The sequence below is a fragment of the Macaca thibetana genome, chromosome 1, assembly GCF_024542745.1.
Source record: "Macaca thibetana thibetana isolate TM-01 chromosome 1, ASM2454274v1, whole genome shotgun sequence".
Taxonomy (NCBI): Eukaryota; Metazoa; Chordata; class Mammalia; order Primates; family Cercopithecidae; genus Macaca; species Macaca thibetana.
The window spans coordinates 214,535,007-214,560,085 of NC_065578.1; the positions used below are offsets into that span (position 1 = coordinate 214,535,007).

Below are 25,079 nucleotides of genomic sequence, written 5' to 3' on the forward strand. Positions count from 1 at the left end.
TTTTACTTGAATTTCACTAATAAAATTATGTGTAAAAGACTCAGTAATAATAAAAGCTTTTTGTCTTACAATGCCAAGTGAGTTTCATTTGGGGTCAACAAACCAGGGAATGGGACTGATAGGTGTTCTGTGATACATTTATTTTTTTTAGACAGAGTCTCACTCTGTCACCCTGGCTGGAGTGCAGTGGTGCGATCTCGGCTCACTGCAACCTCTGCTTCCCGAGTTTCAACAATTCTCCTGCCTCAGCCACCCGAGTAGCTGGGATTACAGGCACCCGCCACCACACCCAGCTAATTTTTGTATTTTTAGTAGAGATGGGGTTTCACCATGTTGCCCAGGCTGGTCTCGAACTCCTGACCTCAGGCGATCTGCCCGCCTTGGTCTCCCAAGTGCTGGGATTACAAACGTGAGCCACCGTGCCCAGCCGACACATCTATTTAATGATCACTTTAATATTAAAAAATAAGCCACTTACATACCACTGTTTTTACTAAGAGGACAAAAACATTTGTAATAATTAAGTTTGGACTGAAAATTTGAACAAAGCATTGGCTGGGATTCTTAAGCACAAATAAGGTAAGCCTAGCATTTTATAAACTGTAGGAATGTAATGCTGATTCTGAAATTCCAAGTATATCTGGATTCTCATAAATTTAAATATGTGAGATCTACAGAAAATTGAAAACTCCAAATAAAGTTCTAACTATAATCATAAACCACTGTTTTCTCTGTATCCCTCTTAAATATAACTAACATTTATTGACTACTGACTATATGTCAAGCACTAGGTTAAGTATTTGCATCAACTTGTCACCTCTCTCAGGTTGGCACCATTAAGTCCATTTTCCAGATGAGATCACTAGAGCACAGTTAACTCACCCAGGGTCACAGACCTTGTGGTCGAGTTGGGTTTGAATCTCAGAACAAGAATATGGTCTGAGTCCACAGTCCATATTCTTCACCATTCAGCTACACTGCATCCCTGTCACTGAGGTTATCTCAGAGTTCAGCTGCATTTGCAGCTCCCTCACCATTCCCTGGTGACACCATTTACTGGCTCCAAGTATTTACTCTTTGCGAATGACTCTACATCGATGAGTCTAGCTCTCACGGCTTCCTGTTTCACAGCCACGGTTCAACTGTCTGCTAGATTTTTTCACAGGGCTATCCTTTAGGCATCTTGGTGTCAGTAGGACCAAAATACAACCTATCTTCTTTTTCCATACCTTCTGGGTTCCCTACTCTCACCAATCTCCCATCTGATCAACCATGGAACCATTTTAAATTCTGCCTTACTATTCCAGCAACCATCAAAAGCTAGGCCTCTTGTGCCACACAGCCAAGTTGTGGATGCACAGGAAAAGTTCTTGAAGTAAATTAAAAGTGCTACTCTAGTGAACACAGGGATGATGTGAAAGCAAAACAGCCTAAATAGCCTAATGCTGATATGGACAAAGTCTGAGTGTCCGGAAAGAAGATCAAAACAGCCACAACATTCCCTTAAGCCAAACGAATCCAGAGCAAAACCCGAACTCTCTTCAACTCTGTGAATGCTGACAGAGGTGAGGAAACTGCAAAAGAAAAGTTTGCAGAGGTCGGCTCATGAGGCTTGAGGAACAAAACCATCCCCTTAACATAAAAGTGCACAGAGAAGCAGCAAGTGCTGATACAGAAGCTGTAGCAAGTTATCCAGAAGATCTAGCTGAGATAACCGATTAAGGTGGTTATAATAACAACTGGTTTTCAATGTTGATAAAACAGCCTTTTATTGGAAGAAGATGCCATCTAGGACTTTCATAGCCAGAGAGAAGACAATGCCCAGCTTCAAAGCTTCGAAGGACAGGCTGACTCTCTTGTTAGGGGTTAATGTAGCTGGTGACTTTATGTTGGAAGCCAACGCTCATTTTCCATTCCAAAAGTCATAGGGCCCTTAAGAATTATGCTAAATCTACTCTGCTTGTGCTCTACACATGGAACAATAAAGCCTGGATTACGGCATATTTACAGTGTGGTTTACTAAATATTTTAAGCCCACTGTTGAGACAAACTGCTCAGAAAAAAAAGATTACTTGCAAAATATTACTGCTCATGGACAATGTGCCTGGTTACCTAAGAGCTCTGACTGAGATGTACAAGGGGATTCATGTTGTTTTCATGCCTGCTAATATCCACTCTGCAGCCCATGGATCAAGGAGTCATTTTGACTTTTTGTTGTTGTTGAGGTAGAGTCTCGCTCTGTCCCAGGCTGAAGTGCGGTGGCGCGATCTCGGCTCACTGCAATCTCCACCTCCCAGATTCAAACGATTCTTCTGCCTCAGCCTCCCGAGTAGCTGGGATTACAGGCGCATACCACCGTGCCCAGATAATTTTTTTCTATTTCTAGTAGAGATGGGGTTTCACTGTGTTAGCCAGGATGGTCTTGATCTCCTGACCTCGTGATCTGCCTGCCTCGGCCTCCCTAAGTGCTGGGATTACAGGTGTGAGCCACTGCGCCTGGCCCATTTTTGTCTTCTAAGCAGAAAATGTATTCCTTTATTTAAGAAATACATTTTGCAAGACTATAGCTGTCATAGGTAATGATTCCTCTAATATATCTGGACAAAGTAAACTGAAAATCTTTTGGAAAGGATTCACCATTCTATATGCCATTAAGGACATTAGTGATTCATAGAGGAGGTAAAAATATCAAGATTAACAGGAGTTTGGAAGAAACTGATTCCAACCCTCATAGATGACTTTGGGGGTTCAAGACTTCAGTGGAGGAAGTCACTGTAGATATGGTGGAAACAGCAAGAGCACTAGAAGGACTAGAGGTACAAGTGGAGCCTGAATATGGGACTGGATTGTTGCAATCTCATGATAAAACATTAACAGATGAGAAGCTGCTTCTTCTGGATGGGAAAAGAAAGTGGTATCTTGCAATAGAATCTACTCCTGGTGAAGCTGTTGTGAGCACTATTGACTTGACAACAAAGGATTCAGAATATTACATAAACTCAGTTGATAAGCCGGAGGCAGGGTCCGGGAGGACTGACTGCAGTTTCGAAAGAAGTTCTACTCTGGGTAAAACGCTATCAAGCAGCATTGCATTGCTACAAGGAAATCTTTCATCAAAGGAAGAGTCAATCAATGTGGCAGACTTCACTGCTGTCTTATTTTAATTAAGAAATCGCAGCCAGGCACGGTGGCTCACGCTTGTAATCCCGGCACTTTGGGAGGCCGAGGCGGGAGGATCATGAGGTCAGGAGAGCGAGACCATCCTGGCTATCACGGTAAAATCTCGTCTCTACTAAAAATACAAAAAATTAGCTGGACGTGGTGGCGGTCACCTGTAGTCCCAGCTACTCGGGAGGCTGAGGCAGGAGAATGGCGTGAACGCGGGAGGCGAGCTTGCAGTGAGCCGAGATCGCGCCACTGCACTCCAGCCTGGGCGACAGAGTGAGACTCTGTCTCAAAAAAAAACCAAGAAATCGCCACAGTCACCCCAGCCTTCAGCAACCACCACCCTCAAATAAGTCAGCAGTCATCAGCACGGATGTAAGACCCCATGCCAACAAAAAGCTGATGACTTACTAAAGGCTCAGATGATCACTGGTGTTTTTAGCACTAAAATATTTACTTGTTTAGGTATATACACTTTTTTAAGAAGCAGTGTTACTGCACACAGTATAGTGTGAACATAATTTTTATATGCACTAGGAAACAAAAAAAATTATGTGACTTACTTTATTGAGATATTTGCCTTACTATGGTGGTCTGAAACCAAACCTGCACTATCTTTGAGGTGTTACTGTAGATAATCATCCAGTATAATTTTTTGGTTAAATATATTTCATTTGGTCATCTGTAAAGCTGGTATTATAGCTCTATTTACCCTAATATTCATGAAAGTCTGCATCATGTCTTATATTCCTATTAGATGGAAGTTAATATCTGTATTCATAACAGAGAAACTGAGGCAGGAGCTAACAAAGCACATGCATCAGGGATACCTGAAAGAAACTTTCCCTCGTCAAACTGAAGACCAAATATGCCATATCTCGCTTATATACTTTATATTCTAAATGGAGCTTGCTTTTGTGCTTTAAATTTAAATGCAGGTAAACAGTTACTATGTACAGATTAACAAAGTGCTGATCAAGTGAAATAGTCCTAAATTCTAAACACAAAGAGTATGCTAAAGCATAAAACATTTTTATAATACATTAAAACTCACTATTATATTTTTCAAATAAAAGTGTCTTTACTACTCTTCAAATATTGCTCTTAGGACAGGAGTCTTCTAGGTGACAGTAGTAGTTCATGTAAATAAATAAAATTATTTCTCATATTCTACTTAGTTTGTGATTCACAGCCATTTGAAGATGAATTTTCTCACGCTAAGCAAACTTATCACTGCCCTATAGAAAATTACATATCAACATTTCCTTCCATATTTTGTATTTTTCCTTCTTCCTTCCACTACCCTCCTTTTTTCTCCATATAAAATAAAACAAAAAAACCCCACTTCTCTAGCTTTGAGATATATGTCTGGAAAGTGTATCTTGAAAAATTAAAATCCCAAAGTCAAGTTTTATTAGCGTAGTGCTACTGACAAACTAGAGGGATAAGGCATGAACATCACTGGAGGTTAAATAGCCTGGCCTTAAAGTCCTGCCATAGATAATAAAAAGTACACATTGATAATAGTAACACTATGCACATAGCAAAATAGAACCAAGTGAAAATACAGTGTATAACCCTTATTCCCTCTTCTGTTTGTATTACAACTATTTTTTTATTTGAGGGTAGGGAAGTGTATTTGGCTCAGAAGAAGGGTTTTAGTCTTTCTAGTTTGGGGTAGAGGGAGCTTGAGAGAGGAGGCCTCCTGCCAGGAGGCATCTAGACATACAGGCACCACTGGATCTTTATATGGACGTCTTTTTCAAGGGAAGGGGAAATATGATGAGACAAGAGTAAGACCTGTGGTTGCTAGCTGAGCCTGGAAGTACAAAAAATGTGTCAAGTTGCTCTCTCTACAAGCATTTTGTCGGCCCATAATGATCCATGGATGCCAAAGCACATATATGCCTTTCCTCTAACTAGAACAACTGGCTTAAAATGCTTCAGTAATTACTCTACTAAAAAGCTATTTGTATGTTAAAGCAAAAATGTTTCAAGCAGCACAATGAGATTAGAAAGGCATGTTTTCTCCAAGAATAAAAGCAATGACAAGTGAATAGTCTTTAAAAATAAAAAACTAAACATCAAACCAATGAGCCAGAAAAAACACAATTCACAGAAGTCAATGAAATAAAGAAAAAAAAGATGAACATTAAGATAGAGTAAAATTTTGTTGTTTTTTAAAACCATCTATGAAATATTATGTATAAACTCTTTAATAACGTTCTCAAGTATACAACTTGAAGATTAAGGTCTTAAAGACAGAAGTAAGCTTAGTATGTACACAGTGAAAATGTTTAGGTAACAAATGGTATAGTGCAATAAAACTTAACATCTCACAAACTTTAAACAAAAAATCCTTATATTTTAAGTACTATAACATCTGCTTGAGTATAATCTCTCTTCAAAGTTCAGCCATAGTAAGTTATTAATTATGTTATTAACTAAAAATCATCTTCAGCATAAATTTTATTTTTTGTACATAATCTAAATCTAAAAGTTACTATAGACATATTTATTTAATCTTCAAAATAATCATATTTTGTTTTACTTACTAAATAAAGGGTTGAACTGACCATACTTAATGAGCTCATAAAAGTATGAGTGAAAATCTGCTTACCCTAATTCTCTCCAGAGAGCATTAGCCACATCTCTAACACGTATACTATTACATCTTTGGAAGTTTAAAGGAAAGTAATCCATAAATTGCCTGCACAGTTCTTAATTATGTAGATCTGATACTGCCTCCCTTTCAAAGTTATACTTACTTATCACCATCTATAAAAGAAACTCTTAAAAAGGGAGGAGAGGGGAGAGAGAAAAGGTCAAAATAAATCAGTTCTACAATATGTTAGTGGCACAGGTATAGAAAAAAAAGGAAAAAAGTTGGATAGAGAGTAATACTACTGACTAAACAGAGTTCACAGTTATCTGTGGATTTCAAGTTCTTAGACTACTAGTACAAATGAAGTACAAGCTAAACTCTGTTACCAAGTTGTAACGTTCTTAGAAATTTTCAGTTCTTAAAGGTAAGTTCTGAAAACCAACCTGGCTATCTCTTCTCGATGAGCAGTCCAATCTCGGATGTAGTCTTCCTGCTCTTTAATCCGGTGCTTGAATGAAGAACTAGTAGGCATTGCTGATCCAGCGCTCTGCAAGCGAGTGGTTTTCAGGGCTGGAGAAGTACGTAGACGGGTATGTTTAGGGGAATTACGGTTTGATCCAAATTCATCTTCTGAGGTGGAAGCATAATCAGTAGGAAAGCGCCTCCATCTTGAATTTACTAAATTAGTTTAATTATTAAAAAAAGAATTATTATGTTATCATTTAAAGGAGGTAAAAGTCATGACTTCAAAATACCATGAGAGCGCACACACAGCACAATTTTCAAAAACTGACATACACATACCTCACAAAAACCATAAGTCTACTACTCCTTAGAGATAGAAACATTACACTTTGGTGAATTAAAAACAATGAAGAATCAAAAACATCGAAAGACCATGTTTTCCATAGTGTGGTGAATAAACATTCAGATGAAAAATTTCACTAATGATAAACAACTAAGCAAGCTCTATCCATCGATGTTTAGCTGGAGCACTTTTCAATTGCAAATATTTCTTATTTGAGTGAAAATATGAATTTTTCCAAAAAAAAAAAAAAGACAGTAACAACATCAACGACAACAAAAATAAAAACAAGGGAAAAGATTTCCTCATGCCACATGGACTTTCAACATGGAGATGGTAAAAACTCTCTTTTCCCAACACATAGACGTGCATAATTCCGGCTGTGGAAATTATGCCTTTATGGCAGAAAAAAAACCATTACCTCTGTCATTCAACATCCTGTTACGCTATGGTTGGAAAAAATCTTTTTACATGGTAAAAAACACAACAAAGCATCTTCAGTACAACTCTCTGCTGCTTTGACACTGAAAGCATATGGTGAAAATAGACAATGGCATAAAATCTACAAAAAGCAAAACTCTACAAGCTTTTGTCACAACCATTGACATTGAAGGCACAGGAGATACTGTGAAGAGTCACATTAAAGAAAGTGGCAATCACTTTCTTATTTACAGTTAGTAAAGACATTTAAAAAAATGGCATTGCTGAAACATTTAAAAAATCAGAAGACAAAGCAGACACTTTACTACTGTTAATATGAGAATCAAACATACAAATAATTTGTGAAGCATCAATAGAGGTAAAAAAGAGAAATAAAGGCTAATTCCTGGTAAACTTCACAAGGGTAGGAACCATGTCTGTTTAATCCAGTAACGTATATCTAGCACTTAGCTGAGTGTTGGCTAGCAAATTTTTAACAAATATTTTGGAAAAAATGTAAGACTTCCTGGATATAAACACGTACTTTTCCGAAACCTAGTGAAAAGCATTAAATGCTATCGGCATTTTAAAGTAATAAAACCTTAGCATCTTTTTCCTTTTCAATAGAAACTGACCCTAAGCTGCATAGAACCCAGAATTTCCTCCACTTGAATTTTATGCCTTTTATATCTTTTCCTCCAAAAAGTACATTTTTACCTGGGGATCTCTAAGGCTGAGCTTGCTCTCAGATAAAACTGGCATACATTGCCACCAGAACCGGCTTAAGAAACAGAGAACTCTATAATGAGGAATATGCCATAAATTAGAGCCTATCGATCTGTCCTCGTTCACACCCCTATCTGGAGATCCTGATGTTTGGAACGACATTCATTCACAGATATGAGAGAATGAACATATGCAGAAAGTTCATGGCTCTCTGTAAAAGTGTATGCAAATGCATATACTAGGTAATTAGTCATAGATTTTTTTTGAGGAGCTTAAACATAATTTCTGATTTTAACACTGTAAGATAATTTATTAACATAGATACTATTTTTACCATGGTGATAATGTACTCATTTCTAGATATAAAAACTTCCATGAGTTGAAGTGATCCTGAGACTTGAAACCAATTTTAGGAAAAGTTTAGGAACAAGAGTAGAGAGGTTTAGAAAGAATTAGAAATATGGCAGGCAAAATCAGAAATACTGTAAACAAATCTGTACTTCTCAAAAAAGTGTTTCATTAAATGCTAAATGTGTGTTTTTTTGCTATCTTACAATAGTGTTCATAAGGAAAAAAAAATCAATTGTTACATCAAATTTCCTGATTTTTGATTAGGCAACTATGGTCACCATACATATGATTGGAAACTAGAGAGAAAAGAAAAGCAATTAACAAAGAGCTTTAATAAACTGGAGAACATATGAAAACATAAGTATGATAAAACTAAGACAGTTAATTTCGAGGTAACTTAGAAAGAATGGCATCGATGGCTGACTACATGAAAGCAGAATGAGAGACTGAGTGCCAAGTACTGTTAATATATGTTAAATGTCAGGTGACCACATATAAGCAGAGCCATGCTAGAATTAACTTTAAATAGTCTGAGCTTAGGATCAAAAAGCAATTACATTTTGAGGAAAAAAGTAAGAGAAAAACTTCCTTTTCACAAACTTTCCATCTCTTTTCATAGGTTGGTCTACCTAGAAGTCAGTAAGAATAGTAAAGCTACTAATAATATCTTTTAAAAGCAATCAGAGGCCGGGTGCGGTGGCTCACGCCTGTAATCCCAGCACTTTGGGACACTGAGGCGGGCGGATCACAAGGGCAGGAGGTTGGGACCCTCCTGGCCAACATGGCGAAACCCCATCTCTACTAAAAATACAAAAATTAGCCAGGCGTGGTGGTGCATGCCTGTAATCCCAGCTACACGGGAGGCTAAGGCAGGAGAATCACATGAACCCAGGAGTCAGAGGTTGCAGTAAGCTGAGATTGCACCACTGACTCTGGCCTGGTGACAGAGCCAGACTCCGTCTCAAACACAAAAAGAAAAGCAATCAAAAGAATACAGCATATTTTAAAAAGTAAAAGGTAACATCTTTAGGTACGTTCTTTTAAAATCGAGGAGGAAACTGGATAAAATAATCAGCATATAGCACAGAAATAAAAATGTGATTAAAAATTATTAAGTAATTAAGAGCTCCCTTTGCCAGTGGAAACCATATCACACACGGTCTACTATGAAGAAAAGCTCCAGTTACCTCTGGACACACTGAGTCTGTGTAACAACGAACAGCAGAGCAGAGACTGAGTGAAATGATGGCTACTGGTGGAGAAGGAACTGGGAAAGGGAGTTCAATGCAAGGCCCTTTAACCTATTATTTCTCAAAGAATTAATTTCAAAACTTTTTGCTTTCTTAACATTTGCTTCCAAACTATACCAGCTACCCAACTTTTTTTTTTCCCTAAATTCTCTACCACCCGCTAATTAACACCAAAGAAACTTCAAGTTAAAATATTTTAACTTTTCCCCCATCTACTTATTTCATAGAATTTTGGAACCGAATGACCTTTGACATGAGTCTAAATTCTTCCATTTACAGAGAAGAAACAGGCCCAGAGAGGTCTTACCTTGCTAAAATCACAGTATAAGCCAGGTCTATGGACTCCCAGACTTCAAAACTAATTCTCTGAGATTCCAAGTGTTGTATACATTCTACACTTTTGTTTCCAGTAAGTTTTTTTTTTTGAGATGGAGTGTCCCTCTGTCACCTGGGCTAGAGGGCAATGGCGCCATCTCGGCTCACTGAAACCTCCACCTCCCAGGTTCAAGCGATTCTCCTGCCCTCAGCCTCCAGAGTAGCTGGAATTATAGGCACCCGCCACCATGTCTGGCGAATTTTTGTATTGTTAATAGAGACGGGGTTTCACCATGTTGGCCAGGCTGATCTCGAACTCCTGACCTCAGGTAAACTACCTGCGTCAGCCTCCCAAAGTCCTAGGATTATAGGCATGAGCCACCGTGCCCAGTCAAGTTGTTTTAAAAAGACAATCTAAATTTCTCATGTAATGATAGTTTTTCTGATTTCTGATTTCTACCTGTGTTGAAGAAAAACTTTTTCTTTCTCTTGAATTTTATTCAGCTTAAGTAACAATTTATAAAAATAAATTAGATTTTCTTAATATATTATTAGGCTCATTTGATGGGTTGATATTACTAAGGCATTTAAAGGTGTTTGAAATGCCAATCTCTAAGAGACTTATTGGTTAGTAAAGGCCTAGACAGCATATATATTAAAATGAAAGTTCCAAGATGGGCTTGATTAAGCTCGTAGCTAGAGCTACAGCATTCATTACAAAATTTAGTTTTTAATTATAAAATAGGCAACATTCCCTCTTGTGTTGTAGTACTAAACTACTATATTCACTACAAAAACATACTATCATTTATGATGTCTAGAGAATTAAAAAGGAAAAAAAGAGTTGTTAGTATCGTATTTCTTTGACTATTCCAATTTCTTTGTTGGCATTAAAACGTGCAACTATAGATTTTGCAAACACACTTCAGAAAACACACATTGCATCTTCATACTATATCAGAATATTTTAGTGGAAAATTACCACAAACATGTTTTGCATGTGTATTTATGAGCATGCAGCAATAAGATCAGTTGGGGAGAAAAACTGCTGACAATGCTGTTTTGTCCTTTGACCTGGAGAAAGAGTTAATTCAAGCCATGCATGTCCAACATTTAATTTCTACTGCCTATAAACTGTGAAGATTAGAATTAAAAAGGGACAGCAAACAGTCTAAAAAATTTTTAAGGATATTAACATAATGTTTTTATTTTCTAAAATGTGCACTTAAAACATAATGAAAACCAAGGGCTTTATTTTGATAATTCAAGGTCTTTAAATTTAAATATATCTTGCCAAAATAAATCTGGATATCTCAGTTACAACTTGGTATCAAGAATCACTGAAGGAGGCCAGGTGCCTGTAATCCCAGCACTTTGGGAGGCTGAGACAGGAGGACAGATCAGCCTAACCAATATGGTGAAACCTCGTCTCTACTAAAAATACAAAAAATTAGCCGGGCCTGGTGGCACACGCCTGTAATCCCAGCTACTTGGGAGGTTGAGGCAGGAGAATCACTTGAATCCGGGAGGCAGAGGTTGCAGTGAGCTGAGATCATGCCATTACACTCCAGCCTGGGCAGCAAGAGCAAGACTGTCTCAAACAAACAAACAAACAAACAAACAAACAAAAAATCATTGAAGGAATGTTTGGGGGGAAAAAAAACTAGTTAAACTCCTAGAAGCAAATTGCAAATTACATCAGAGAAACATAACAGAACTCTTCTCTTAATGCTAAATCTGAGATTTCCAATCTTCTATTTTTATTACACGTTACTTTAAAAAAATTTTTTTTTTTTTTTTTTTTTTTTTTTTAATGGAGACAGGGTCTCACTTGTCCCAGGCTGGAATGAAGTAGTGTCATCACAGCTCACTGAAGCCTTGAACTCCTGGGCTCAAGTAATCCTCCAACTTTGCCCTTCCCTAAAACACTGGGATTACAAGCAGGAAACACTGTGCTGGCCTAAAACTATTTTAAAAACATCATCTAAAATATGGAATTGGAAACATTACAGAATTATTTTTACATATCCAATTGGGACAATATCAAAGGTGCTAAGTTCAGATTATTTCCAAGGTCTTTAAAGTTTATACCGTGCACAGCAACACTGATCAGTATGATTTAACATTCTTTTAAGTCATGTTTCAAAAGATAAAAATTTTCCTTTTTTTTTCCATTCAAAATAGTATAATTATCTTAAACAGAAATGTTATAATATCAAAGGCACCTAAATTAGCAAAATCAAACAGGTATGTTTGTTTGTTTGTTTGATGACCTTCTCCATACAGCTATTATAGTATGTTCACACTGAATGAAAGATCCTGGCTACTGTCCTAGATAAGATGTAATACTATAAATGGGTACCTTGAGAGAATCTGAATATACAATCCCAGATTACAATGTGGCTTTATGCTCATAAGGTGGAACAGAGAATATAAACTGGGTAAAACATCAGAATTGCAAAGATTTTAGTAAACAATACCAAAACCTTTATATGGTATATTGACCTTGCATATACTCCTGATAATAATCCAGTAGATTCCAGCTGTCTTCTGGAAGCTTGCATACAAGTAAACACTCAAACTATTTCTTAGAGCTAGAATAAATATGGCAGAACAACAACAGGCTGGGGATTAAAAGCCTTTGATTCTCATTCCGCCCCTGCCACAGCCATGTGCCCAGGGCAGGTTATTTCCTCTCTTGGCCTCAGTTCCCTTAAGGGAATAACTCTTCTAACTCTTAAATTCCATGATTCTCATTATTTAATATACTGCTAGTAAGTATGAAAAGACCAAAATCATATACTTCAATTTGTCCTAGGGAATTTCATATACAATTCAAGGTTATTTTTGGACACAGAAAACTGAATATTTATCAAGTTCTGTATTCAAAGAAGCAGAAAATGAAATGTAGCTTTATATATAGCATCTTACAGTTGTTTCTTAGACTTGCTGAAGTAATCATATTTAGCTTGGATCTCAAGCCTTATCCTAAATATCAAGGAATAAAACCACATCATGTGTTAAGAGGTACTCCAAGCTACCTGGTAACACAGAAATTATGTTAAGACAGGAAAATACACACATATCTTAATGGAGATGAGGTGATAAAACACGGAGTATAGCAGAAGAAATTTCTTCAGGAAATGCAGCAGAGATGAAATGTGAATTGAAGAAGTAGAACCATAAGCAACAACAGAATGAAAAAAAAAACCAAAATAGTTAGTTTTAAAATATTTGGCAATAAATTTATGAACCACCAACCAAAGCTTCAAGTGTGGAAATGAGGACTGGGGTAATAAGGAAAATGTTGTCTAATTTTTTTTTGGAATCATGATTATATGTTATCCGGCTTCAGCCTACATCCATTTCTACCATAGACAGTGACCATCATTACCAAACCCACTGACCAGCAAAGAGAGAGAGGTGAATGGAGTGGAGGAAAGCAGCAGTGAAAAGAGGAAGAAAAGTGAAAAAAGTATCATATGCAAAGTACCGTTCCTTTAGGGTCTTGTAGGATATAGTGTGGTAGATGTAAACCAATCAAAAATAAAAAGATGAAATTTCCTATCAACTTCCCCTCCACTTTCAACTCAAGACTTAGGGCTCACTGAGATGTCTGCCTACTGAAAATCATCACGCATCTGCAAGCCTGTTATAACAGCTGGCCTCCCACACTGGCCTTTGCAGCCACGCCCACATAGGAGGCTCATTATGAAGTAATGAGAACAGGCTTACAGGATACAAACAAATATCCACCTCATGACTCTTTGGTCACACATGTCTCTCAATGGCTTCAGCTCTGAACACAAAGTATGTAAGCAAACAAATATAACAACATCAGTTAAATTCTGGTGGAGAGTAAGCAGTTTTTGTAGTTATTATATTCAATTACACCTAATTACTAGAGTTAAACGATGTAACAGCACTTTTTGAGATAATACTCATAACCAGTTAAATTTCTACAGCCCAGTTTGGCCAATATATGCTGAGTGATTCCCCATGAATCCATCTTCTTCCACTGAAATAAATTAAGGGTTAGTTTTCACCTGCTCCAACTATAAACAGATTTAACTTTAAAAAGTATAGGTAAAGTATGTGAGACATTTCAAAATAGGTAGGGAAAAAAAAGAACAAAACATTGATTATTTAACTCTGAAAGAAGTAATAAAGCATATGCTGCTTTTCTTCAAGTTCTTAAGGGCTTTGAATTATGTGAGGATATTTAAAGGTTAAACACGCTTTTAGAAGCACAATGTTAATTCCTATACTTTAAACCAGATAATGCCAGATAATCTAATTTTGACACACACACATCCAAATATATCACCAACTGGAGAATTAAAACTCCTAAATCAGTTCAATGAATTCCTAATTTTGAAATCACTATTTTGCCCCAGGACTTTAATTGGAAGTATATATTACTTCTGACTTTTCCATTTACTATGCTACATAAAACTATTTCATGGAACCTCCCCCGCCACCTCATATATCATAACTTTTGTTTTGAACGAGTATCTTGGGAAGACAACTAGACACTTTTTTTTTTTAAAAAAGGAACCCCAAAATATACAACATGCTAATGCTATTAGAAATCTGGATCCAATTTACCTGAAGCAGAGCCATGAGCTGAGGTCATACTTTTGACCTTGGAGTCTGAGAGTCGAGAGATACTGTTAGCTCTAATTCTAGGAGAAAATTTATCTGATGGTACTAATCTGGCTCCACTTCTAATGATGGCTTCTGCGGTCCTCGAAGAGGCACTACTTCTAGAAATTGTTGCTTCAGAGTCACTACGAGCTGACAGTGAGCCAAGTCGTGTTCTACGAGGCTGAGCCAATAAATCAATCCGAGAGATGTTACGCCTTCCTGTGGGAGGTTTTGATGTAGAACTTGTTGTGGATACTTCAGAAGCAACAGATGCTTTGTCAGCATCGGCAAGTTCACTGTCTGAAGCTTCACCAAGTCGTGCTCTGCGCAAGAGGGAAGTCCTGGTAGGTCGTGGCCTTGGAAGGGTGGTCGATTTACTGGATGAACCAGATACTACCGGAGAAGTCTTAGATTTCGTTACTTTACTTCCTTCCAGTTTGGAATGTACATGCTCATCAGCTGAGGTAAGTGGAGTCCGTCCATGAGGTTTACAGGAGTAAGTTTCTTGATCAGATGACATAATATCAGAAATGGCAGAATGAGGTACACTAGAGGTTTGATCATCATCGGTTAGGTCTACCGAAGGCTGTCTTATTCTCCCACTGGATTGAACAAATTTACGACCATCTGCTCTTGAACCCACATCTGTGGAACGACTTTTTGTTTTCTTTTCCATTTTTTCCCTAGTACCTGAAGATGACGATTTTGTAACATCTTTGGAAGGAGAACCTGTGGAACACCTATCTTTATAGAGGCTAGTGAAACTCTTTCGCTTTTGGGTTGATTTTCTTTCAGTTTCTCCAGTAACCAGACTGATTGTACTAGCTGTATCTACATCAGATTCTGGTGAAATAGAATTGTCTCTATTATAACTGGGAGTGTCTGGTCCTTCATCAGTTTTATTATCTTCACGTAGTTTAGCTTCTAGAAAAGCCATGACTGCTTCTGTGTCTTTTAGAATAAGGGTTGTGTCCATACTAGAATCAGGATCTAAAGACTCACTTCTTTCTCGTATTCTACTTGCAGATGTTAATGCTAAAGAAGAAGGAGTAGAGGAAGTCTGTTTATTTATATGAGGAATAAGTTCTATGGGTATGTTTGGGCTGGGTTTTTCTATAGTGAAGCTCCCTTGTCGCACTAATGACTTGGAGGATTCCTTCTTGTCTCCTCCCTTTGGAGTCTGACTTTTCAGAATTTCCTCAGCTTTTCTTCTTTTGCTCTCACTTTGTGCCACTCTGTCTCCTTTGCCTGTAGAATGTCCTGAATTTTTTTCTGGAGGTTGTGATTCTTGTTTAAAAGGTTCCTCCCTACATTTATCTGTCTGACCTGAAACATTTTTGGAAGACAATTTAGTAGGTGTCCACTGAGCCTCCTCCCTTTGTTCTTGTTGTTGAAGTTTTGCTAATGTTTGCTTTACCAAAGAAGTTTCCTTATCAGGTTCATTTTTCTCCTTTCCAGGAGCAGAGCTGCCTAAGTGAAGTAGGGTTTTATTATCTCCACCAGTTTTGAGAGTCTCTCCATTTACTGCCCTGTTCATTTTACTCAAGGGTCTGTCGGCATCTTGTTTATCTTTCTGGTATACCTGTGTAGGTGCTTCTTTCTCCTGAAGTTCTGTGTCTTGTTTTTCTCCTATCTCTGACCTCTGTGTTATAACCTTTGCTCTGTGGCTCTCAAGAGACTTTTCTTCATTTGGAAGCTGGGGAAGAGTTCGTCTCCTTCTCTCTCCCTGGCTAGCCAAGGAAGTTGCAGAGCCAGTACTTCTCACTGTCATGCCAGACTCACTGATCTCTGTCTCTATAAAATAAAAACCACAAAGAAGGAATTGGCTAAGACAAAAAAATAAAAATAAAAGGAGCACCCTACAGTTGTCTGTCAGTATCCACAAAGACTGGTTCCAGACCCCTTCTTCCCCCAGGATACCAAATTCCAAGGATGCTTAAGTACCTTATATAAAGTGATGTAGTATTTGTATATAACCTACTCACACCCTCCCATATACTTTAAATCATGTCTAGATTACTTATAATACCTATTACAATGTAAAAGCTATGTAAATAGTTGTTAATACTGTATTGCTTAGTGAATAAGTACAAAAAATAAAGTCTATACATGTTCGGTGGGGACGCGATCATTTCTTTTTCCCTCTCAAATATTTTCAGTCCTCAGGTGAATTCACAGATGCAAAACTCACTAATACAAAACCTATGGATGCAGAGGGCCAGCTATATTACATTACATTTTGAGATGTAATTAAAAATGACTTAGCCTAAAAAACAAGTGAGCCAGCATTGTGACTAAGTAGTTTAAAAAGTAAGTACAATTTCAAGCTGCACAAAAAAGCAATTCCTAGAGGAGTCAGGAAGGCCAATTGTATGAGATGAAAATTAGAGTCATCTGATCATTTTTCTCCTTTCATATATTTAATTTTCTATTTATTAATTGACAAAAATTATGTATCTGTGTGGTGTATAACATGATGTTTGGATACACGTATGCCATTATGGAATGGCTAAGTCAAGGTAATTAACATATCTGTTACCTTGCATACTTATCCTTTTTGTGGTGAGAACATTTAAGATCTACTTTCAGTTATTTCAAATATACAATGCATTGTTACTAACTACAGTCATAATGGTATATAAGGGTCATCTGATCTTAAACCTAAATATATTGCTCTTCTTTCCTCTTAATGTGTTTTATAGAAGGAAAGTTCACTGTGTTCATTCTTGCTTTTGTAACCTTCCATCCTTGAGGTTTGCTCAAAAAGCCAGAATCTAACTATTGTAGATGTATACAGAGAATGTCAAATAAACATTGTTTATTTTCTGTATTTTCAACTGCACAGTAGAGAAGAACAAAATATATAGTTTTTAAAAAGTATTATCTACTTCAAAGAATGACACTTTTGGATTTCCTAAGTAAAATGAAAAACACAGAGCTTTAACATTTCAAAAAAATCTATAGCTGATTAAAAGAATTTTAAAAATTATAAGTATGAAATAGCAGAATTTTCATAGGACACAGCAAAATTTTATAAATTGAGGAAGTTTTAAATTATAGTCTTCTGGTTATTAATGCCACATATGGAAATACAAAATCCCTTTCTTTTTTTTCAAGTAGAAGCCGATGAGAAAATATATATTTTGATTTTTCCATGAGAGAATTTGAGAATATTTAAGGATTTTCCTGACTGTTAAAAATGGAATGTATTTCTGAGAAAAAGGAGACATCTTTTCAGGGAAATATAAATTAACATATAAAGCTTCCTAATCCCTTAGGGATAAATGGAGAAAAGATACTAGATACAGCTTCTGTGGGTCTTTTTTTTCTCTTTATAATCCTAAAAGTTCAGCATTTAAATATCGTATCAATACAATGGTTATGATGGAGGAAAATCCTTACTGAACTGATAGATTTAACTTTAATTTAGTCATTAATCATGTTATATCTTGTTTTGTTTTTTCTTTCATATGTCTTATCTCCTTAGTACTAACTGAAGCATCTAGAATGTAATGGCTACTTTACCCTTTTGTATTTTTCTAGTATTTCTCATACTGCCCCCTCCTCATATACATTCAATATGTTTAACAAAAACATTTTACGATTTAAGTGGATTTATCAAGCTTATGTAAATAAGTTCATTGAAATATGATGAATAGAAATGAGATCATGAAAGCTAAGTGGTCTATTATTTTTTATAACAAGGGTAGAACTTTGCTTTTCACAGATAATACTTAATAATTTTATAACAGATTCTTTGGTAAATTTATCTAGCCTTCCGTCTGGTTTCTTTGTTTCCTAAACACAGGGTATATGAAGCAAATGACTCTGTTCCCTCAAAAGAATTTTTGGTAATACTATCAATAACTTCTAGATTCTAATATAAATAAATGATGTAGCTTTTCTAGTACACTGCTATGTAGCTTCCTCAAATACTTGTAATACTTACAAAATTCTTAAAACAGATTTTTGGGGTGCCACAAGCCTGAGACAAAACAAATTTCCATTTGCAACCAGAACAAAATTAAGAAAACAGATAAAAACCACGTACAAAACCTCATCGAGGGTCTTTTTGTTTTTTAACTGTAAATGGGTATTTATTTTTCAACTTGGATAAGTTTTTTATTTTGATTTTTTATTGTAAGTTGACAATGTATATTTGTATATGTTTATCGTGTATAAAATGTTGACCATAAATACAATGTGAAATAATTAAATCAAGCTACTTAGCATATTCATCACCTCAAAGAGTAAACATTTTTTGTGATGAGAACATCTAAAAGGTGCAATACTACATTATTAACTATATTCACCAGGCTGTGCTGTAGACCTCAGGAAAAAACAAGCTGCTTCCTCCTGTCTAGCTGAGATTTTGTACCTTTTGACCACCATCTCCTCATCCCCTTTCAGGGTCTTAACTAATGAACAAAATGCAATAATGAAATCCTTGAAGGCAAACAATTTCATTTTGTTTAAATAAATTTCATTTTGTTTGTAATAAAAATCATACTACATAGATTTGTAAGATTAATTTCTTTTTCATTAAATGTATCACATGAAGTAGGCACTCAATAAATACCTGTTGTATTTATGAATGAAATCATTTAGACCTGTCTTCAACTTATTTTTAAATTTTAACTTATATATACAATATATATATGCTTCATCTACATATGTAATATATATACACACATATATATTATGCTTCATCTACAAATTATTTCCTTATCTTCAGTTAAGATTATACTTTAATGAGAGCTGCATCATTAGTCAAAATCATATCTTAAGATATCAGCATATCAGAAAGAGTAGGAAGAATTTTTATTTAAAAGTAAAAACACAAAATTTAAAAACCATTCTTATTTTCAACAGCAGAAATTTACAACTAAAAGGAAAAGTGCCTTGGAATGAACTATTAAATCCAAGCTGGTGTCTGTTCACCTGTCCTTAGAAGTCTCAACTTATGAAGTCCACAGAATTTCTCAAAAAACAGTTTTATCACTTTGAATTTGTCCCCTGCTTAATATCCCTCAAAATATACAATATCTAATAAAAATCAGCGTTTTACTTATAAAATAAATTCATGTATCAGCATGAGAATATGTGAACTGTTTATTTAGGTTTAACTTCCTTCTTACTATATAGATTTGGCTTGTTTTTATAATAACAACTGATATATGATTCACAAAAAACAGAAGGAAAGAGTAAGAGAAAGAGAGAGAAATGGCGAAAGAGAAGAAAAAAGGGATAAAGAATGAAAGGGAGGAGGAATGAAAGAGAGAAAGAGAAAGAATACCATTCTCTAAAGGAAGAGGTGCAGAAAATTCCATTATCCTTTCTTCTTGATCATGCCTTGTATGATTGGCAGCCAAACTAGCCCACTGTGACACCCAACGCTTGCTTCCAGATGAAGATGTGCCTTCCTAAAGGGGAAAAATAAGAAAACGAAATCATGCAGCCTGGTCATATCTGAGTCTCATGAAAGACAATTTCATTTAGTCACAGTAACTTGTCATACAAACCCATAAGTAAACCTCACCTTGCTATATTATCATTTATTACATTTTCTCTTACATAAAATAAAAATTCTCTAGAAAATAAAGATTTTCTCTGAAAACAAACTATGTTACTAAATGAAACTGTTTTGTTAAATTCTCAATGAAAAATCTCTAGAGAAGCCAAGGCTTCATATGAAAACTGTAATGACAACTAGGGAGTGGAAAGCTATGACGGAAACTTTATTTTGAACTAGTCAAAACAAATATTTCACTGAAAGTGTCAGATTTGGGCCGGGCATGGTGGCTGACGCCTGTAATCCAAGTACTTTGGGAGGCTGAGGTGGGCAGATAACGAGGTCAGGAAATTGAGACCATCCTAGCCAACGTGGTGAAACCCTGTCTCTACTAAAAACACAAAAATTAGTTGGGCATGGTGGCGCATGCCTACAATCCCAGCTACTCGGGAGGCTGAGGCAGATGAATGGCATGAAACCAGGAGGTGGAGGTTGCAGTGAGCTGAGATCACGCCACTGCACTCCAGCCTGGCAACAGAGCGAGACTTTGTCTCAAAAAGAAAAAAAAAGTGCCAGGTTTGATAGATTAATAATGACAAGCTAAACACTGAAGAAGTGAAGACTTCAAATAGATAAATCACTACATGATTTCAAGAATAGTATGTAAGAATAGTAAGTATAGGCCAGGTGTGGTGGCTCATGCCTGTAATCCCAGCATTTTACGAGGCCAAGGCGGGTAGACCACCTGAGGTCAGGAGTTCAAGACCATCCTGGCCAACACGGTGAAACCCTGTCTCTACTAAAAACACAAAAATTAGCCGGGCGTGGTGGCATGCACCTGTAGTCCCAGCTACTTGTGAGGGTGAGGCAGGGGAATCTCGTGAACCCGGGAGGCGGAGGTTGCAGTGAGTTGAGATTGTGCCACTGCACTCCAGCCTGGGTGACAGAGCGAGACTCTGCCTCAAAAAAAAAAAAAGAAAAAAAAGAAAAAAGAATAGTAGGTATACAGAATGACACACATACAGTGAAGCCTCCTAAGGATACTAAAGCCTGCTGCATCCTTAATCCCACCCAAGGTTTTCTGTTACCTGCCCACATTTCTGAGTAGTGAAGGTGGTACCAGAGCCATGTGGACCATGTTAAGAATACCAACAGTATGAGTGTCACTGACACACGCTTATGTAAAACCATTCTGTGAAGTGTTCTAAATGGCCTGTTAGGTAATTCCTACAGAAGAACCTACTAGGGCTATAGCTTTTGCTTGGCAGGGGTTCAGGGAATAGAGAAGAGAGAAGAGAGTCTATTTAAATTCACATTTACCAAAACCATTCCTGGGTTACTCAGAATGGCAACATATTGCCTCAAATAACTATCACCTGCTTTCAATAAGTAAATTAAACATCTCATAAAACAGGAACCATAATTAAAATTCTCCCAATCATGGGGAAATAATGAGCCCTAAAATACAGTAATTGCTTTGACAGTTTTCAGGAAGTAGACCATATAAAGAAACAATTTTAATATTAATAAACAAACATATAGGTCTATTTACCTGTATGTAAAAAACAAATCTTATTTATACTTAATACAAATGTTAACATTTTATTTATATTTTCTTTATTTATACCTTAAGATTTTCTTTTATATTTCATTTTTTTCTTTTATTTTCCATTTTATATAAATTTATATTTGTATGTTAAATTAGCTTATTTCCTGAGAGACACTATAGCATGAGTGAGAGAATGAAAGCTTCCATTTAATGCTAGTTCTTATTATCTGAGTAAATAATAATTAATACTTCTGCCTTAGATACTTTTTTTACATTTCTTTTTGACACATCAATGTGGTATGAAATTCTTTTTTTTTTTGAGACGGAGTCTCGCTCTGTCGCCCAGGCTGGAGTGCAGTGGCCGGATCTCAGCTCACTGCAAGCCCTGCCTCCCGGGTTTACGCCATTCTCCTGCCTCAGCCTCCTGAGTAGCTGGGACTACAGGCGCCCGCCACCTTGCCCGTCTAATTTTTTTTGTATTTTTTTTAAGTAGAGATGGGGTTTCACCGTGTTAGCCAGGATGGTCTCGATCTCCTGACCTCGTGATCCGCCCATCTCGGCCTCCCAAAGTGCTGGGATTACAGGCTTGAGCCACCACACCCGGCTGTATGAAATTCTAATATCATTTCTGATAAAGGTAAAAAACATTTGTTAAGTGCATAAATCTCAGGCAAGTAATACGCTGGATGCTTTATATACTTCATTAAATTCTCTGTAAATAGATTTTATCAAAAATGCCATTTGTGTAGATGAGAAAACAGAAGATAAGGGAGAAGTGACTGATTCAAAAGCTCTGAGCTAAAAGTGGCAGCTCTGGGTCAGATCTTTCTAGCTCTACTATACATACTGACTGTAATTATCGTAACCAAGCAATCCTTAATTAGTTTCATATTATTGTAAGTATATCCTGGGCTGTACTGTATTTGCAGTTACTGAGGTATATAAATTGTATCTATTAGGCAGTGCCCCAGTGCATGTTTCCTGGTATGATATACAGGAAACATATACTTCCAAGAAACCATAAGCAGCATATGTTTCTTGTTTTATCTCATAATGCCAATCAGAACTATGAGCATATAGCTCATTAACTGCTTACTGAAACATAGTATTTTCCTCATTGACAAAATAATATTTTTAAAACTTAATAAAAATTAAAGTCAAATTATTATAAAATTGCTTTAGGCTTTCATTAGAAAATAAATTTGTAAAAATTTAGTTCTTAGAAGCATTTTATAAGGAGATACATTAATTGCTTAAAATAATGTAATTTACAAATGATAAGAATTCAGGCTGGGTGCGGTGGCTCACGCCTGTAATCCTCACAATTTGGGAGGCTGAGGTGGGTGGATCACTTGAGGTCAGGAGTTCGAGACTAGCCTGACCAACATGGTGAAACCCTGTCTCTACTAAAAATACGAAATTAGCCGGGCATGGCAGTGCACATCTATAATCACAGCTACTTGGGAGGCTGATGCAGGATAATCACTTGAACTCAGACGGCAGAGGTTGCAGTGAGCCGAGATCGTGCCATTGCACTCCAGCCTGGGCAACAGAGTAAAACTCCGTCTTGGACCAAAAAAAAAAAAAAAAAAAAAAAATAGAATTTATACTTTATGCATACAAATAGGTACACAGAACAGATGTATACCTCTGAGTGGTGAAATCCAGATGTAGTTAGTGGTTTTCTTTCTTCCATTACTGCTGCAGCGGAACTGAGAGCCCAATCTTTTATTAGATCTTTATGTTTTTCATTGATAATAGGCCTATTATAATCCTGATTGTCATCTACTCCAAACACCTAGAGGGAAAAATTATTTTATAAATGAAAATGAAAAGTCTGAGCACAAGATTAATATGTGAATAATATAATTAACTTCAGAGGCAAATAAAAATATTCTACATTAATTTTAATAGTTAATTTCAAAACTAAGGAAAACTTCTTGAATGACAGTAACAGCTAATTGTGATAGCTGGAAAGGAAAGCAGGCAGACACAGCTTATGTGAAAGTAATTATCCTTTTTCCTTTTCTCTTTTTTTTTTTTTAGACAGAGTTTCACTCTTGCTGCCCAGGCTAGAACACAATGGCCTGATCTCGGCTCAATGCAAACTCCGCCTCCAGGGTTCAAGCGATTCTCCTGCCTCTGCCTCCCAAGCAGCTGGGATTACAGGCATGCGCCACCACACCTGGCTGATTTTGTATTTTTAGTAAAGACAAGGTTTTTCCATGTTGGTCAGGCTGGTCTCAAACTCCCAACCTCAGGTGATCCGCCCACCTTGGCCTCCCAAACTGCTGGGATTACAGGCGTGAGCCAACGCGCCCGGCTGAAAGTAACTATCCTTTTTTTTTTAACATTTAGCAAATGTCCTGTTTGATTAAAAAAAAAGAAATATTCAAGACATATTTTACTTGTTAAAAGATGTAATACGCCGGGCGCGGTGGCACACACCTGTAATCCCAGCATTTTGGGAGGCCGAGGTGAGCAGATCACTTGAGGTCAGGAGTTCCAGACCAGCCTGGCCAACGTGGTGAAACCCCGTTTCTACTAAAAATACAACAATTAGCTGGTACCACGCGCTTGTAGTCCCAGCTACTTGGGAGGCTGAGGCAAGAAAATAGCTTGGACCCAGGAGGCGGAGGTTACAGTGAGCTGAGATCAGGCCAATGCATTCCAGCCTGGGCGAAAAAGTGAGACCCTGTTTAAAAAAAAAAAAAAAAAAGATTTAATAATGTTGTTAAACACTACAATAATGCAAAGAGTTAGAAATAAGAGTATCTCTTCCGTTTCTCTTCAGCTTCTTTGCTCTATTATTTTTGTGATACCTGTTGGAAAACTATGAACATGTGGCTCATTTTATCTGTTCCTTCCCCATCAGTGTTTACCATTTACATATCTGAGTTACAGTTACACATATAATTTTCTAAGATGCCATTTTATTATATAATTGCAACATAGTGGATAGCATAATTTTCAAACTGTATTTGCCTAACAATCACTTAAAGACCTTTGTTTGAAATGCAGATTCCAGGCGTATTCAAGATTAACTGCTTAAAAAAGCAAGTTGTCAATGTCCAACACTTTTGAAAAGTTCTAAATACAAAGACAAACAATGGTGTGCTTCTCTTTTACGGGCAGGACCTAAGTCTTACTCATTTCCTGGCACATAATAGGCCCTGGATGTCGTAGAACAGATTGGAAAAATTTTAGGCATATAAATTTTAACATTCTATTCTGCTATTAAATCTCCACTTTGTTCCCAATTTTTATTCTTTATAGTTATTGTTTGTGGCTCTGATTATTACAATCTAGAAAAATATCATGTGTTTGAATGAGCAATTTCCAGACAGGATCTTTAGGATATAACCAGAGAGCCTTCATTTTCTATAAGGAGAAACTACCTCAGGCTCAACTGTTTTCTGGCATAAAGTTTTAATGGTCTTATAGTACAGCTATCTGATAAGCTCTGAAGTTCACATTTAGTGAAACAGATATCAGACTTTCTCATTCATTAAAACTTGAAAATTTTACCACTAGATGGCCTTATTACTTAATATTTAATTCTAACATAACCATAATTATCAAGAATTATGATTTAATATTCCTTGAACTCCTCAATATTTAAATTATTTTTGCTTTAGGAGCAAATTACATATTATTTTAAATCAAATATGAATTTTAATACATGGAAGCACAGTGTACACAAGGGAAAAAACAAAAACTGCTTAGTTTTGCTT

General features: G+C 36.5%; 1 protein-coding gene and 1 long non-coding RNA gene across 15 annotated transcripts in view; both read right to left on the minus strand.

Moving 5' to 3' along the window:
* CEP170 (centrosomal protein 170) overlaps positions 1-25,079 on the minus strand; it is a 129,066-nt gene that overhangs the window by 26,329 nt on the left and 77,658 nt on the right. For 10 of the 14 annotated variants that reach the window (XM_050771361.1, XM_050771353.1, XM_050771343.1 and 7 more), the window contains 4 exons: positions 22,994-23,143; positions 19,581-19,707; positions 14,246-16,078; positions 6,214-6,448 (listed from right to left, as the gene is read on the minus strand). In XM_050771361.1, the coding sequence (XP_050627318.1) occupies positions 6,214-6,448; positions 14,246-16,078; positions 19,581-19,707; positions 22,994-23,143 (2,345 nt within the window). The remainder of the gene's footprint in view (positions 1-6,213; positions 6,449-14,245; positions 16,079-19,580; positions 19,708-22,993; positions 23,144-25,079) is intronic. The other 4 variants (XM_050771371.1, XM_050771334.1, XM_050771305.1 and 1 more) reach the window with 1 other exon arrangement.
* Positions 11,412-14,239, minus strand: LOC126943123 (uncharacterized). Its single transcript, XR_007721701.1, has 2 exons — positions 13,131-14,239; positions 11,412-12,231 (listed from the first exon to the last, which is right to left on the minus strand). It is a non-coding gene; the product is annotated as an uncharacterized LOC126943123 (long non-coding RNA).